We start from the raw sequence: 14,273 nt of genomic DNA, 5'->3' as shown, positions 1-14,273 counted from the left end.
GTGGGTACCCTTGTCCCTTATAAAAATATTAATTTCCCCCTCTAAACCGGATTTGTCGTCGTCTCGCAATTAGCATTTCTCTTAAGCTTCGCTCTCTCTCGGTTACGGTAAGCGTTCATGATCTGGATCTGAGCTTCTGCATTCTCCATTATAGATTTCGCGTAGATCTGAGTATGTGATTTGCTCCGGATCCGTTTCGATGGTTTGAGAATTGATTCCGTTTAGGCTGATTGATTATATTCTGATACGATAGCCTCTAAGATAGCGTGGATCTGTTATAATCTCTATTCACTTCCGATTAGTAGACGATCTGATCATGAAGCCTGGGGGCACGTTTCAACCTCTAAGATAGTGTGGATCTGTTAAAATCTATATTCGATTCTCGTTGTAATTGTTTCTGATAGCTTCCGATCATGAAGCCTGGGGGGGCAGATTTCAACCTCTGCCTCATATAGAATGTGGATGAAGTTTTTATACTCTTTTCTTATACGTCCTTGTGGTTTGTGTGCAGTAAAAGAGCACAAGATGGGGTTGAGTTTCGCGAAGCTGTTTAGCAGGCTCTTTGCAAAGAAGGAGATGAGGATTCTGATGGTTGGTCTTGATGCTGCTGGTAAGACCACTATTCTCTACAAGCTCAAGCTCGGAGAGATTGTCACCACCATCCCCACTATTGGTAATGCTTCACAGTACACACCATAATAATAATAGTACTGGTTTGCTTCTAGTTTGTGAATGTGTATGATAAACTCTAGGATCTTTCTTGCAGGTTTCAATGTGGAAACTGTGGAGTACAAGAACATCAGTTTCACTGTGTGGGATGTCGGGGGTCAGGACAAGGTATGTGATTATCCACTTCTTTCACAACAACATCCTGATGATTCTCTATCTTCCACACCAAGTAAACTAATCTTTTGGCTTCTTTTCAGATTCGTCCCTTGTGGAGGCATTACTTCCAGAACACTCAGGGTCTGATCTTTGTCGTGGACAGCAACGACCGAGACCGTGTTGTTGAGGCTCGAGATGAACTGCACAGGATGCTCAATGAGGTCCATTTCGATTGCTGCTATCCAAGATTAATTTTCTTCTTCTTTTTCTTAATCATATAATTCATTCAGGAAAGGCATTTATACTTGATAAATCCTTGGTTTCTTTTTTTTTTTTTTTGTGTAGGACGAGCTGCGTGATGCTGTGCTGCTTGTGTTTGCCAACAAGCAAGATCTTCCAAATGCGATGAATGCAGCTGAAATCACAGATAAGCTTGGCCTTCACTCCCTCCGTCAGCGTCACTGGTGAATAATGAAAAAAAACCTCGACAAGTCTCTGAAAATCAAAAGCCTTTCTTTTGTTCTAAATTTCTTGTCTTTGTTGCAATCTACCAGGTACATTCAGAGCACATGCGCCACTTCAGGTGAAGGACTTTACGAAGGTCTGGACTGGCTGTCCAACAACATCGCTGGCAAGGTAACTTCAGTTTCAAAAACACCCAATCTAACAAAAGATGGTTTCTTTCTTTCTTTTTTACGATGCTTATTTTATTGTCCTCGTGTTACTACTCTTTACGCAGGCTTGATGAGGGTGAGTTGCATTTGCATCGAGATGGTTCTATCCTCTGTGATGCAAGAAACAATTATAAATATTATCTGAACCTTTTTGATATTGGGTATGGGAATGTTTTGATTGTGCAAGTAGATGTCTTGTCTCTAAAACTTATTTTGCTTTCGTGTCTGAACCCGGGTTTTCAATAGTGGCCTTGTCCATTTATGTCTTGCACAGTATAAGGCAGTGTAACAGTCAAATGGTATCATGTTTAGAAAAGCTCAGCTTGTTCATCAGAAACAACAACAGTGAACACGAGCTCAAGCTAATTCAGTCATTAAGAAAAATAAACAAAAGTTATAAAAAAACCGACAATCCTCACCCAAATCGATGACCAATGACTTATCTAGCGTAGGATAGATTTGTATAGGGGTCCAAGCGTAAGGAAGCTTTTTGTTGGTGTTTGGTCACACAGAGCGTACAGGCGCTCTTCCATGGAATGAGAAGACAAATCATCCAGCCTTTAAATCCCAATGCGACGGTCCTAGAGTGACACCTTCTCACTTTGTATAGACAAAAGAGTTGAAGCCTTGAGAAACAAGATTCCCACGTGTCGTTTTCTAGTTAAAATTTGGGCAGGAAAAAGAAGGTTTCTAGCCACTGTTTCTCGAACTGCGTGCTGTTTTGGTGAAAACGATGGCTCCTTTTTGCTCCACTGTAAATGAAATTACTTTAGTTTCTCCCGTTCCTTTTCTAAATAGCTTTTCTGAGCTCCAGTAAGTTGGACCAAGTTCTTTCTAAAGATCTTATGATTCTTTTTTTCTTCTTCTGTATATGATTAATGTAGAGAGTAAGATTACACAGAAGTGAAACAAAGTACAAATCACACAAAATATATAACAAATTTTAACAATCAAAACATTTCTGTTAGTGAAAAATGGTAATAAGTCCAGTTGCGGAAGCGGCCCATTATGATGAACGCTTTCACGAACCTCTCCAGCTAAACCGGTTTCAGAGCACCTAACGAAAAGATATTGAACAAATACAGAAGCAAACCTCGAAGACGTGTTTAAAATTGGTTGTACACTTATCCTGGATAAATCAATTTTATCGTAACGGTAAACTCATTTTAAATATTCACTTATGCGATGTTTAGCAAAATTTTTGTAATTCTTCGGCTCATCAAGAGCCTTAAAGAACATATCATGCAAGGAATATTTTTCTTTCTTGGTGAAAAAGAAAAGCAAACAAAGAATCAAAATTCAAGGTCTAAAGTCTAAAGGTGTTCCCATTATGCCTCAAGAAGATATCATTGTAAACATTACAAGAAGATAGCATTCAAAGAGACATAAAGTTTGAAAGAAATATGGAAAAAGGAAAAGAAGAAAACAAATATCTGCGTGAAAGAACTCAAAATGTGCTCTGCACTAATCCCTATGTTGAATACATTCCAATTACACTCTCTTTTGTGGAACCCCACTCTAAACCTACAATTTAAAGTTGATAAATCCAGTTAGAAATTCACTAGAAAATTTAAAGTTAACACTATAGAAAATTTGATGGTGTATAAGTATTAAAGTATACTATTATGCAAAACTAGTGGATCCATATTCTCACCTTAAAAAAAACAGTTTTTTTTCTCCTGATATTTAGCAAACTTTATAACAATTATAAAGATTTGTATCATTAAAATATACACCTGCAGGTCCAGCACTAGGGAATTGAAAATTGGAGACTGAAGAACAGTGAAGAGGTGTATGAATTAATGGGTAATGGGAATTCAATAGAGTAGAGTCAATGATTGGTAAAGCAGCATCCGCACTCATCAAATCTTTTAATTAATCTTTATTGGAAACAATGTATTGTGTTTCATCTAAAATACTTCGCCACAGTCTCACTTTCTCTTCTTACAAAGCAATCAGAAAATATTCTAAAGTGCACCTCTTAAATAAACCCATATTGTTGATGACAAGCAAACAAGACAACCCACAGTATCTTTTCTTATAAAAATAAAGTTGCGCAACAAACAAACTGGCAATTTCCACAAAAGCAAGCAATATGTAACTTTATTTCAAAAACAGCACCATGTCTACCATAAACTTTATTTATAAATACTGATACTATTAATACATTGGCCAAATTTCAGATGAAGATGGCATAAACTGAAGTGATCTTCAACACCACAGAGTTCCCAGAATCACAATCAAAACCAAACCCACCCAAAATGGCAGATCAACCGCAACAGTTCCAGCAACCTCGCATTGTGTATCCATCATCATCTTCCTCATATGCACCGCCCTCGTCCTCTGGTTCAAGTGGCTCATTCGGTACAGCGTTCATAGTTCTAGCAGCCATCCTTATCCTGGCAGCACTGGCTTGTGTATTCGGAAGGCTATGCAACCGGGGCCGCAAGGACCACAAAAACAACAACAAAGCTTCAAAGCATGAGAAACCGTCTTCAAAGAAGAGCCGTGAGATCAGACCTGTGGAGCGTGAGCCGAGACAGAGAGGTGATGATTTGGAGCTTGGGTTCGATATAAAGCGTCCTGGTCCAATGAGCAAACCCTCTGGTCGAAACGGAGGAGACATTGAGTTTGGGTTTGATAACAAGAAAGGAGGAGGAAAGAAAGGACCAGCTCCTGTTACTAAACATGGCGTAAGGTCTAAGTAATCGAAAAAAGGAGTATGACTTCAGACACTGGTGGTTCCATCTTCAAGCTCCGGTTAGGACAATGATCTAAATAAGACAAGAGACTTACTCAAGCTTGTTTAACTTTATTTATTTATGTTTGTCGTTTTTCTTGTTTTGGATCAAGTTATTTATGAAAGCGAACAAAGAAAGAAGATAAGTAACATTACAAGCTCAATCTGTAAAAAAAAAAGTTACATATCTGAAGATGGAGTTCTTCATTATCCTCATCACACTCAGAAAAATAATCTGAAACCAAACACAGAGAAACAAAAAGCAAAACTAAACGGTAGCTATGCAAGAAAATGCATCTCCCAAAAAAAAATACAAAGAGCATAAATGCTGTACAGGGAGCTCAAACATGAGGTATGATAACATCACTTGTATTTGTATCAGAACCGCCGGTTATTGAAGTTTCTGTTCTCAGATTCACTCCTTGTGAACTCAGTAGATTCTCCATTGGATCCTTTCCTGGAGCTTCGGACAGAGTAGTCTCCACTGTGCATCCCTGAATCTGAACTATCGTCAAAACCAAAAGCCATTTTCCTGTCGTCTGAGTTATACTGACAAGAGTCATAAGCATTGTTATGTCCCACTTTGGATCCGTTGCTGATATCTCCCATGTCCCCTTCACTGTCCAATGCTCTCACAACCTAATTTCAACCAAGTTATATATGTTTAAGAAGATAAGTTTTCAAATTTGACCAACTAAAAACCGTGAGATGTGTAGAATTGTTAACTGTATTTTAATATTTTAACATTTTCAATATATATATATTAAATAAATTTCCAGTTTTACCATTTTTAATTTATTAATTAACAAGATCAAATACGAATAAAATTACTAGTTTCCTTAACCACATATGAAATAACTTTAAACTGACACTTACTATGAAACGAAGAAAGTAATATAAAAGATCAAATACAAGTAAAACATAAATTACTAGTTTCCTTAATCACATATGAAATAATTTTAAAGTGACACTTATTATGAAACGGAGAAAGTAATATAAAAGATCAAATACAAGTAAAACAGAAATTACTAGTTTCCTTAATCACATGTGAAATAACTTTAAAAAACGGAGAAAGTAATATAAAAAACAGCCATAGGCACATAAAGAAAGCTTCTCATTCATAAGGAGCTTATCAGAAAGTGTTATAAGAAAGTTACCTGAGCCATGCGTGGACGTTTTGGACCGGAATGTCTAATACATGCAGCAGCTGTTTCAATCATTCTGAAAACTTCATTCTCCACGTAATGTTTTTCGAGCCGTCTATCAACCAGATCGCTGAAATCACCGGTCTCAATGGCTTTATGAAGCAGTGGACGAGCCTGTGAGTTTTTTTATGGATTAGTAACTATAGCCAACCATACATAAGTGTAACTGAAGAATGTTAAGATGTCAAAAGACAGGAATGTTTGCAGATTTTAGTATTTACTTACCCATTCGACCAAACTCTCTTCTCCCAAAGGCATGTACTGATCAACTGGTTTGCGTCCAGTTATAAGTTCTAAGAGAACAACCCCAAAGGAGAAAACATCTGATCTATCTGTTAGTTTCCCGCTTTGTGCATATTCTGGTGCCAAGTACCTGAAAACAAAACCCAAATAACATAGAGGCTTATGTAACTTTGAACATCTTAAATGTTGTTGATTGTTAGCAAGAAAACATTTCAAACTTCTAACATATATCCCTATATAAACAAATTAGTTCATAATTTTCAGATCTAGAAGTTCAAGGACCTAAAACTACAAAAGACTGTTCTTCTCAAATTCTTACCCAAAGGTTCCCATAACGCGAGTTGATACATGGGTTTGTGTTGAATCACTGAGTTTTGCAAGGCCAAAGTCAGCAACCTAAACACCAAGAAGCATGAAAAGTAAGAACAAATCAAAGTTTCATCAACTAAGGACACAAGTGTTGAAAACAAGGATGATTGTCTTTATTGCCTGAGCTTCAAACTCATCGTCCAGCAGTATGTTTGCCGACTTTATGTCCCTGTGAATGATTTTTGGGTGGCCTATAAAACAAAACACAGAGATACACTCAGCTTACCTTTGTACTTTTAAGCTTTGCTTTCACACTTATAAAAGGAACTTACAGTCTTCATGCAAATACGCCAAACCCTTGGCAGAACCTATAGCGATTCGGACTCTCCTAGCCCAGTCTAGGACTGGCCTTCCCTTCCCTGTCCAAAAAAACACAAACCCCATGTAAGTAAAAAACAAAGCCACATGTCAGCCAATGAATGGAAGTGGTAAATGAACCTCACCATGCAAATGATGCTCCAAGGTTTGGTTTGGAACATACTCATAGATAAGCAACCTCTGGACATCCGAGATACAATAACCAACCAGAGAAACCAAATGACGATGGTGAACACGGCTAATGATCTCAACCTCTGCTTTAAACTCGCGGTCACCTTGTCCACTCCCAACCTTAAGCTGCTTCACAGCAACTAGTTTCCCGTCGTGTAGTTTACCTTTGTAGACACACCCGAACCCACCTTCTCCGAGTATGTTTTGCTTAGCGAATCCTTGCGTTATCTCCATTAGCTCTTCGTAGGCGAAATGCGTTTGACCACTTCCCATCACAGCTGAATCAGGTGTACTCCCTGACTGCGTATAACCTCTTTGGCTCCCAAAGCTGTTTCCTGTATTGGATTGTTGTTGTTGTGTATTGTAGCCACCAGGACCAGAGTACCCTCCTTTTGTCGTATTCTGTCCGTATAAAAATCCATCTGCATGATTTCAAAAGGGTAAAGATTTATGTTTTTAAGACAGAACACAAAGACGAGAGATTGATCAAGATCTGACCGTACAAAAAAAATACATCTGCATGATTTTAAAAATGGTTAAAATTTATATTTTTTAAGGCAGAACACAAAGACGAGAGATTGATCAAGATCTGACCGTACAAATAAATACATCTGTATGTTGTTTCACCTGACTTGATGGAGAAGTTAGAAGGAGGCAAGTACTGGGAGTCAGTATATACATCTACGTTTCTCTTTTTCTTTCTTCTGACTAAGAACACGACGGCGATTAAGGCGATGATTGCGAATCCGGCGACTGCCATTCCGGCCATAGTCTTGCCTTGATAGCCACCGTCATTGCTGGTTGGAGGAGGTGGCGGGAAGCTGGGGACGCCGCGAGAAGGGGATTTGAGAGGTCCTCCTGCACCGGTGGACTTGGGTGGTAGTGCGTGAGAAGGCGCATTTGGAGGAGCCGGAGGAGAATTGGTTGGTGGTGGTGATTTTTTCGGTTTTTTGGATCCTCCCTTTGGTGAAGGCGCCTGAGGAGGTGATTGTTCCGGAGGTGAAGGAGGAGAGGTGTTGTCTTCATTCGGCGGAGGCGGTGGAGATTCAAATTCCTCAGGAGGAGGAGGTGAGTTTGTGGGCTCTGGTGGTGGAGAACCGGAGTCAACCGGTGGTAGAGGATCAGATGGAGGTGGAGCATCCGGGGGAGGAGGGGGTGGGGAATCAGGCGGTGGAGGCGGGGGATTGGATTCCGGAGGAGGAGTCGCTGGCGGTGGAGATGGGATACTCGGCGGCGGTGCTGAGTCAGCCGGTGGGGAAGGAGGTGGTGAGGAATCAGTAGGTGGAGGAGCAGAACCACCGGTGGAGTTATCTGGCGGCGGACTGGAGTCGGCGGAGGGTGCGGGTGGGGAAGAAGTCGGCGAGTCAGACATTTTCTTGTTCTGATTCTGATTCTGATTCTTCCCCAGAAACACCACTCAGAAAGTCTCTAATGAATGAAACTATCAATCGATACAGAAGAACTATACCAGATACAGTTGAATAATCAGATGAAAATAAATTATATTTCCACTCTGCAACTGGAAACAACTAATAATTCAAAATCTGAAAATGGATCCCAATTTACAGAATAATAATAATAATAATTACAATAAGTCAGAGTTTATGAAAGCTAGGGCCTGGAAATAAGCTGGAGAGAGAGGAGAAATGCATTCCATTACGGACTTATAAATCTGACAATGTCAAATGTTAAAATAAAACGATAATGGAGGTCCTCTCTCTCTCTCTCTCTCTCTCTCTGTGCAATGTCAAATGTTTTCCAGGGAAAATAAAATAAAAAAGGAAAAAGAAAAATGGAAGGAATGTTGAGTATAAGAGGGTCTCCATGATCTTTCTTTCTTTTCTTTTTTCTGAATTTCTAGCGAGAGAGTTGAAGGCACGTCTTGTGTACCGTTTGATCTTCTCTCCTATTATATTATTTGTTTCCTTTTTCTGAGAGTTTGAGAGAGTCTCTCTCTCCTTTATACCCGGGTTACCGCGCAAATTTAATGGTTTCTTTCTTTCTAGCTATTCTTTCAAACCCGACCCGGTAACTCGTTTTGGGTTCTGCCACATCAGACTAATATGAGTGGGGAAAGAGACGACGTGTGTGTTTGGAGCTTTCTTATGATTACTTCCCAGATTGAGATAGTCATGGACCAGATTTTGTAAAGCCCATATCTTTGTGGGCCTATTCATTCTGGATTTGGAAAGTCGTTTTCCATTGAAAAGAAACAATGTTGGTAGGAGAATGGCAATTGAAGGAAGTGAGAATAGGAGAATCCTTGTTCTCCAAGCCTTTGCTTCTTAACGTTGCACTCACTAAACCTAACCTATAACTAACTGACTGTAAATTGTCAAACGAATTCATCTTCTGGTTCTTTTTTTGCTTTTTTGGTAGAAACGGAAGCTGGGGAGAGAGCAGCTAGAGAGCTAGGGAAGTAGTTGTAGACGGACCTCTTTTGTATATAATCAAGGATGGTATTTGAATATTTGATCATAGTAAGTTTCCTTGTTACCAACAATTCTTGTTACACATTAATTTTGCTTTATTACGTCAATATACAAATATTAACTGTTTTCTTGTGAAGCAAGGTCTTTCTTTCTCTTTGGGAAGGGTCTATACTCTATAGCATAAGTCAATATATATATACATACCTTAAAAAGGTTTGTGAAAATATAATCTAATTTAATTTATTTTGCAGAATAAAAGTGTGATTCTACGTAATTATGAATATTTATTAAAAATTGAATACACAAAAAGAATAGTCTCCCTCCTTCTCTTGGAAGAGACAAAAAGAGGATGGTTAATTAAGCTCCTGATCTGCTATTGCTCCTCCTGCTGCTGCTACTAGTTAGAGATCTGATCTGTTCTTCTAGCTGCAAAAAACAGATCAACATTTTTAGTTTTAAAGTTACTATTATGATCTCTAATATTCATTTGTGTTTTAATCCTTTTTTTTTTACCTGATCATTTATTTCTTTTCTTCTCTTCACTTCCTCTACAAGTATCTCAACACTGAAAACTCATAACCATACCTTATCTCAGCTTACTAATCAAATCTTAATCAAAACACAAACAAACAAAGGGACAGAAGTTATATGATTACCTTTGCTCCAAGAAATTAACTTGAGATTGTAGTTCTTTCTCCCTTGATGGATATATCTGTGAATATATCATTCATGCTCTTTAGTTTGTGATGATCAAGTACTTAAGACATCCACATAAGTCACATGAACATTACCTGCACTGCTTCGTTTTTCGAGGTTGGATTTTGAGTTTCTGCACAAAGGTCATCAAAAACTCATTAGTCCAAAAGACAGTAACTGAAACTGATAGAGATGTGTGAGACAGAGACATTACCGGAGACAGTTCCATCAAAAAATCTAATTAATCTTATTACTTTCTCCTGCAGAAAATATAATGTGAAGGCTCACAAGTTAAATCCCAAATAAAACCATTTAAGAGAGTCTATCTACAAGAAGCATTTAAAAATATAAGGCCACACACCCTCTGAATGTCATTCTGAACCAGGAGACTCTGTAACAGTGGGAGGACTTCATTTGCTGCGCAACGGCTCACAGAACTAACTGTGTAGCCATTTTTTGGTTTCTCCGCTAATGGTTCTACTTGATGTGACTCTTCAAGAGCAGGTGTCTGCTTGGTTTCCACCGCTAATGGTTCTTCTAGTTGATGTAGCTCTTCAAGAGCAGGTGTCTGCTTGGTATCCACCGCTAATAGCTCTAGTTGATTGGGCTCTTCAAGAGCGAGGGCCTCTGCAGCTCTTTGGCGACATGCATTGCTTTCATCAGAAAGGATGCCAACTTTATATCTGCGTCCACTATGTTTATTTTAAAGTTGTACAAAACAGACACAGCAAAGCAATGCAGGATCTAAGAATGTGTAGAGAAGATAAATGTTGTTAAAGTACCCAATAGCAGGGAGGAACTTGCGGCGAAATGAAGGAAGTAATGGACCTATTGTTAGACTATTACTCGCACTCATCAGATCCTGAAAAGTTGGATATTAGCAAGAGAGGTTTAGCCGGAGTACAGAATATTCACACAGAGATATGAAGGAAAAGACACTTTGCCTTGTCTGAGATTTTGAACATCTCCAAAGACATAGTCTTTGACCTTTGTATCATTGGGTTTCTCTTTGGCACATCAACCCCAACAACCTGACTCTCTGAACTGCACATTTCATTATCTGGATTCTGATATAGCAGAACACTGAAACACTGAGAGAGGATGCGAGAAAACTAGTTTTACTTTTACTACTTAAGAAGAGACGACCTTACTTACAAGTGATGCCTGCTTCCTCAAGTCTTGTAGATCAAAGTTCCAAGCACTAATCCCTCGCATATACTCGTGTTCTTTTTCACCATTTATGCCTTTAAACAACTCAGCCTCTGCCTCCTATAAAGACAAACATAAAGAGATGTTGCACAGCTTCAATCACAATCTAAATTCTTATCAACTTTACCTTGAGCTTTTTAAAACGTTCTCCAAGTGGAGAAAGACCATGCAGAATTTTACGGGACAGATAATCTGTGGACCGTGCATGTTTGAAGAAAGGGTGCTTCAGAAGTTTTGCTGCGGTTGGACGCTTCTTTGGATCTTTAACCAAACAGGCTGCGATCAACTCTCTAAACGACTGCGTACAACAGAAACAGTTCCTTTTTCTCAGTGAAAGAAAAATGGAATCTACTTCTTTATGTTGCAAATCAATTAGTCTCTCACTTACCTTTGAGAATTTCTTGTCTCTATCATAGTCAAGTCGAGGTGGAGCATTTTGTAAGGTCATTAATAGCACCTGAATTAGTAAATCGGGGTTTTGAGGCTACTATAAATATGAATCTAAAGGATTGTAAATTATTCATTTACATAATCAATATACAAACCCTAAACAAGTATTTGCTTCAAAAGCGTTTTTGCTCTTTAAAGTTTCTTTGCTTTCTTAAAAAGTTAGTTTGCGTTTGTTGTTCATTCACATCAATAGTGTAAGGACTAACCTTCATAGGTGGATATTTTGAAAATGGGGCATGACCATGAGCTAGCTCCAGTGCAGTTATGCCAAAGGACCAGATATCCGCTCTGTTATACAGAACAAATACATTCAAAATCAGTACGTAAACGCTACTCATGATTGTGATTGGTGTGCAGATAGACTAGAAAAGTTGCAAAAACATACTTGAAATCATATCCATCTACTTGCTGCATAACTTCAGGTGCCATCCTTTAAGACCATTCACAAACACACAAATAAGAAACATGAAAAAACTTATTGTAAAGAGAATATAAGCACACACCAGCAAGGAGTTCCAACGAATGTGCTCCTTGTACGCATCCTTTCACCGCTATCAAACATACATGCTGAAACTCCAAAGTCTCCTAGTTTAACTACACCTCTCGAGTGAAGCAGTATGTTCCCAGCCTATAACAAAGCATTTTAGATGGCAAAACTAATATAGTGTACCCGCAGGGCCGGTTCTGGACATAGCCAAGTGAAACCATAGCCCCAAAATTTTCGAAAAAAAAAGCATAGACATATAAGTCCTCAAATTTATTTAAAAAAATCTTTACTAAATCGCCCTAAAATCTGAGGACCAGATTTTTTTTAAAAGGGTGACTAACCTTAACATCTCTATGGATGTGACCTTGTCTATGAAGATAGACAAGAGCTTTAAGCACTTCCCTCAACAAAGTAGCAATGATAGGTTGCTCAAAACCTTGAGGATAAACAGTTTTCATCAAATGAAAACATGAGCCACCAGACATATAAGGCATCACAATCCACAAGGTGTTACGGTCTATGAAAGAGCAATGCGCTTTCAACAGATTCGGATGCTCAATCAAACTCATAATGTGAACTTCCTTCCGTATTGTGTCCTGTCATGAACAAGACAAGCAAGTAAGAAAAGAAAATTAAAAAATTGATTTTTATTTTCTTAAATTAATAAAAATGTAATATTTTACCAAATCATTTCTGCATTTCTCAAGATCCATAATCTTAATGGCGACATTCTCGTTAAGAGCAATGCACCTGGCTCTGTACACTGAGGCGCTTACACCTTCTCCCACCTCTTCGAAGAGCTCGTAGTCCTTAGCGTAGAGAGGAAACCTCTTGGTTGATGAACCAGCCATGTGTCTAGTATCAATGCACAAACATTGAAAGGAGAGGATAAGACTTTCTTCCTTCTCTTACGAGTTCAAAGCAAATGTAGCGAGAGAAAATGGAACCTGGGTTTTTGTTGTTAGACGAAGAGGGTGTCGTGATGAAGAACCCTTTGGGAGTGTAATGGTGATGAAGTTGGTCAAGGATCCATTCAAAGTTTGCTCCTTTTTTGGGGCTTTTGAGGAGGCAAAGGCTTGATTTAGTAAAAATCTAATCCGGTTTTCAATTGGATCCTCTCTTTAGTTCTCTTGTGTTTTTTGCCTTTTTTAATATTATCTTTTTTGAGGAAATTATTAAATAAATACCCATTGTTCTCAAGTAGATGACAAAAATAGCGATTGTTTTTTTCTTTGATACGTTGAAAATATTTTAAATTGGGTAATAATTTTTCTTTGAGGAAAAAATTGGGTTATACACCCTTTTTTTTTTTTGAGAAAGGACAAGTGGGTTATATACACTTCAATACAGTATTGGTTTGGATTTGGAGTGTTCAGCTGACCTTTTTCAAAATGTATAGTATTTTCTTACAGCTTTTGCTAAAAAGATTTTGTTTTGTCTAAATATATAAGAACCTAAACACACATGCTTCTTTTTTTTTACCAATTTCACATGGATGAAGATATGTAAATTTAATATTTAAATTTAATATGTATATATTATTATTACAGAAATATTTTTTTTATAAATTTAATAGGGGCATATAAAAACTTATACATAAATTAGTGGGTCAAATGCTATACTTTAACTAAATATTATAATAATTTTAGAAAAAAATACATTAAAATTTTTTCTCCAATTTTAATAGGGTCACCTGACCCCGAAATCTCCTCTCTACCTCCGCCCCTGTTATGATTTATGAGGATGCTAGTCACAACGTGAATATGCAATTTGCGAAGAAGAAGAAGAAAAAAACATGTTTTTATTTTAAAATATATGATTTTAGGATTATTTCCAAAAACAATTTCAGTATTTTAATATTGACATTGTTCCGATTCCCTATATTATTGAAGCTAAACTCTTTTAGTATAAAATAGTTATCAATTAATAAATGATATATTACATAAGAAGTATATTTAATATATGTATATTAACAAAATTATTTAATCTGCATGTAAAATATCAGAAGGACAATGTTTATGAAACAAAAAAAAATCATTTTGGTTATTGAAAGCACTAGCAATAATATAACTAATTAAAACATGATAAAATAATACAATGATTTTTAATGATTTCCTTGATAAATGATTTTAAATTTATTTCTAATAATACAAATGATTTTAAAAATTACGTTTCCATCCAAAACTCCCAAAAACAAATGCAAGTAGAAAACTTGAGTTTCATGTGTCACAAAACTGAAGTACAGCTATCTGCTAAGAGGGCCAAAGTTAGCAACCTTCATTGTGACGTCTTTATGGATTGGAAGGCTTTGTAAGAATCTATATTTTCATGAACATTTTTGTGTGCAAGTACTCAGTACCTGCATGCGTGTCTATGACTGCTTTCAGTAAAGGTACGACGTTAAAACTTAACCATTTAAAACAATGTGTTCCTTTGTGGAGAGTTTGGTGAATG

The 14,273-nt window shown here is 37.5% G+C and overlaps 4 protein-coding genes across 7 annotated transcripts; 2 read left to right on the top strand and 2 right to left on the bottom strand.

Moving 5' to 3' along the window:
* On the top strand, nt 1-1,815 carry LOC106321958 (ADP-ribosylation factor 2-B). Of its 2 annotated transcripts, none has more exons than XM_013760169.1 (7): nt 1-107; nt 512-673; nt 767-837; nt 927-1,046; nt 1,171-1,289; nt 1,380-1,461; nt 1,565-1,815. In XM_013760169.1, exons 2-7 carry the CDS (start codon nt 526-528, stop codon nt 1,568-1,570), a joined length of 546 nt encoding a protein of 181 aa, XP_013615623.1. In that variant the 5' UTR covers nt 1-107; nt 512-525; the 3' UTR covers nt 1,571-1,815. The 2 variants fall into 2 exon arrangements, with proteins under 2 accessions (XP_013615623.1, XP_013615630.1); XM_013760176.1 differs by having other exon boundaries at nt 96-171.
* A 1,695-nt stretch (nt 1,816-3,510) lies between these two features.
* Nucleotides 3,511-4,365, top strand: LOC106322707. The gene is made up of 2 exons (XM_013760819.1): nt 3,511-3,596; nt 3,683-4,365. The coding sequence occupies exon 2, from the start codon at nt 3,761-3,763 to the stop codon at nt 4,205-4,207; it is 447 nt and encodes a 148-aa protein (XP_013616273.1). The 5' UTR covers nt 3,511-3,596; nt 3,683-3,760; the 3' UTR covers nt 4,208-4,365.
* Nucleotides 4,366-4,389: 24 nt separating this feature from the next.
* Nucleotides 4,390-8,416, bottom strand: LOC106322706 (proline-rich receptor-like protein kinase PERK13). The gene is made up of 8 exons (XM_013760818.1): nt 7,173-8,416; nt 6,500-6,967; nt 6,329-6,415; nt 6,177-6,247; nt 6,007-6,083; nt 5,670-5,817; nt 5,397-5,558; nt 4,390-4,878 (listed from the first exon to the last, which is right to left on the bottom strand). The coding sequence occupies exons 1-8, from the start codon at nt 7,915-7,917 to the stop codon at nt 4,618-4,620; spliced, it is 2,019 nt and encodes a 672-aa protein (XP_013616272.1). The 5' UTR covers nt 7,918-8,416; the 3' UTR covers nt 4,390-4,617.
* Nucleotides 8,417-9,261: 845 nt separating this feature from the next.
* Nucleotides 9,262-12,944, bottom strand: LOC106325457 (serine/threonine-protein kinase BLUS1). Of its 3 annotated transcripts, none has more exons than XM_013763503.1 (17): nt 12,767-12,944; nt 12,503-12,674; nt 12,161-12,415; nt 11,836-11,960; nt 11,718-11,762; nt 11,539-11,620; nt 11,271-11,339; nt 11,010-11,180; nt 10,820-10,942; nt 10,618-10,740; nt 10,456-10,535; nt 10,035-10,356; nt 9,888-9,933; nt 9,769-9,806; nt 9,634-9,689; nt 9,491-9,542; nt 9,263-9,403 (listed from the first exon to the last, which is right to left on the bottom strand). In XM_013763503.1, exons 2-17 carry the CDS (start codon nt 12,668-12,670, stop codon nt 9,335-9,337), a joined length of 1,824 nt encoding a protein of 607 aa, XP_013618957.1. In that variant the 5' UTR covers nt 12,671-12,674; nt 12,767-12,944; the 3' UTR covers nt 9,263-9,334. The 3 variants fall into 3 exon arrangements, with proteins under 3 accessions (XP_013618958.1, XP_013618957.1, XP_013618959.1); XM_013763505.1 differs by having other exon boundaries at nt 10,829-10,942; XM_013763504.1 differs by having other exon boundaries at nt 9,262-9,403; nt 12,503-12,938.
* Between the last annotated feature and the right edge of the window lie 1,329 nt (nt 12,945-14,273).

The sequence above is a fragment of the Brassica oleracea genome, chromosome C2, assembly GCF_000695525.1.
Source record: "Brassica oleracea var. oleracea cultivar TO1000 chromosome C2, BOL, whole genome shotgun sequence".
In the NCBI taxonomy this organism is placed as follows: Eukaryota; Viridiplantae; Streptophyta; class Magnoliopsida; order Brassicales; family Brassicaceae; genus Brassica; species Brassica oleracea.
Note: the sequence above shows the minus strand (reverse complement) of the source record. Positions and strands in the feature narration are given on the sequence as shown.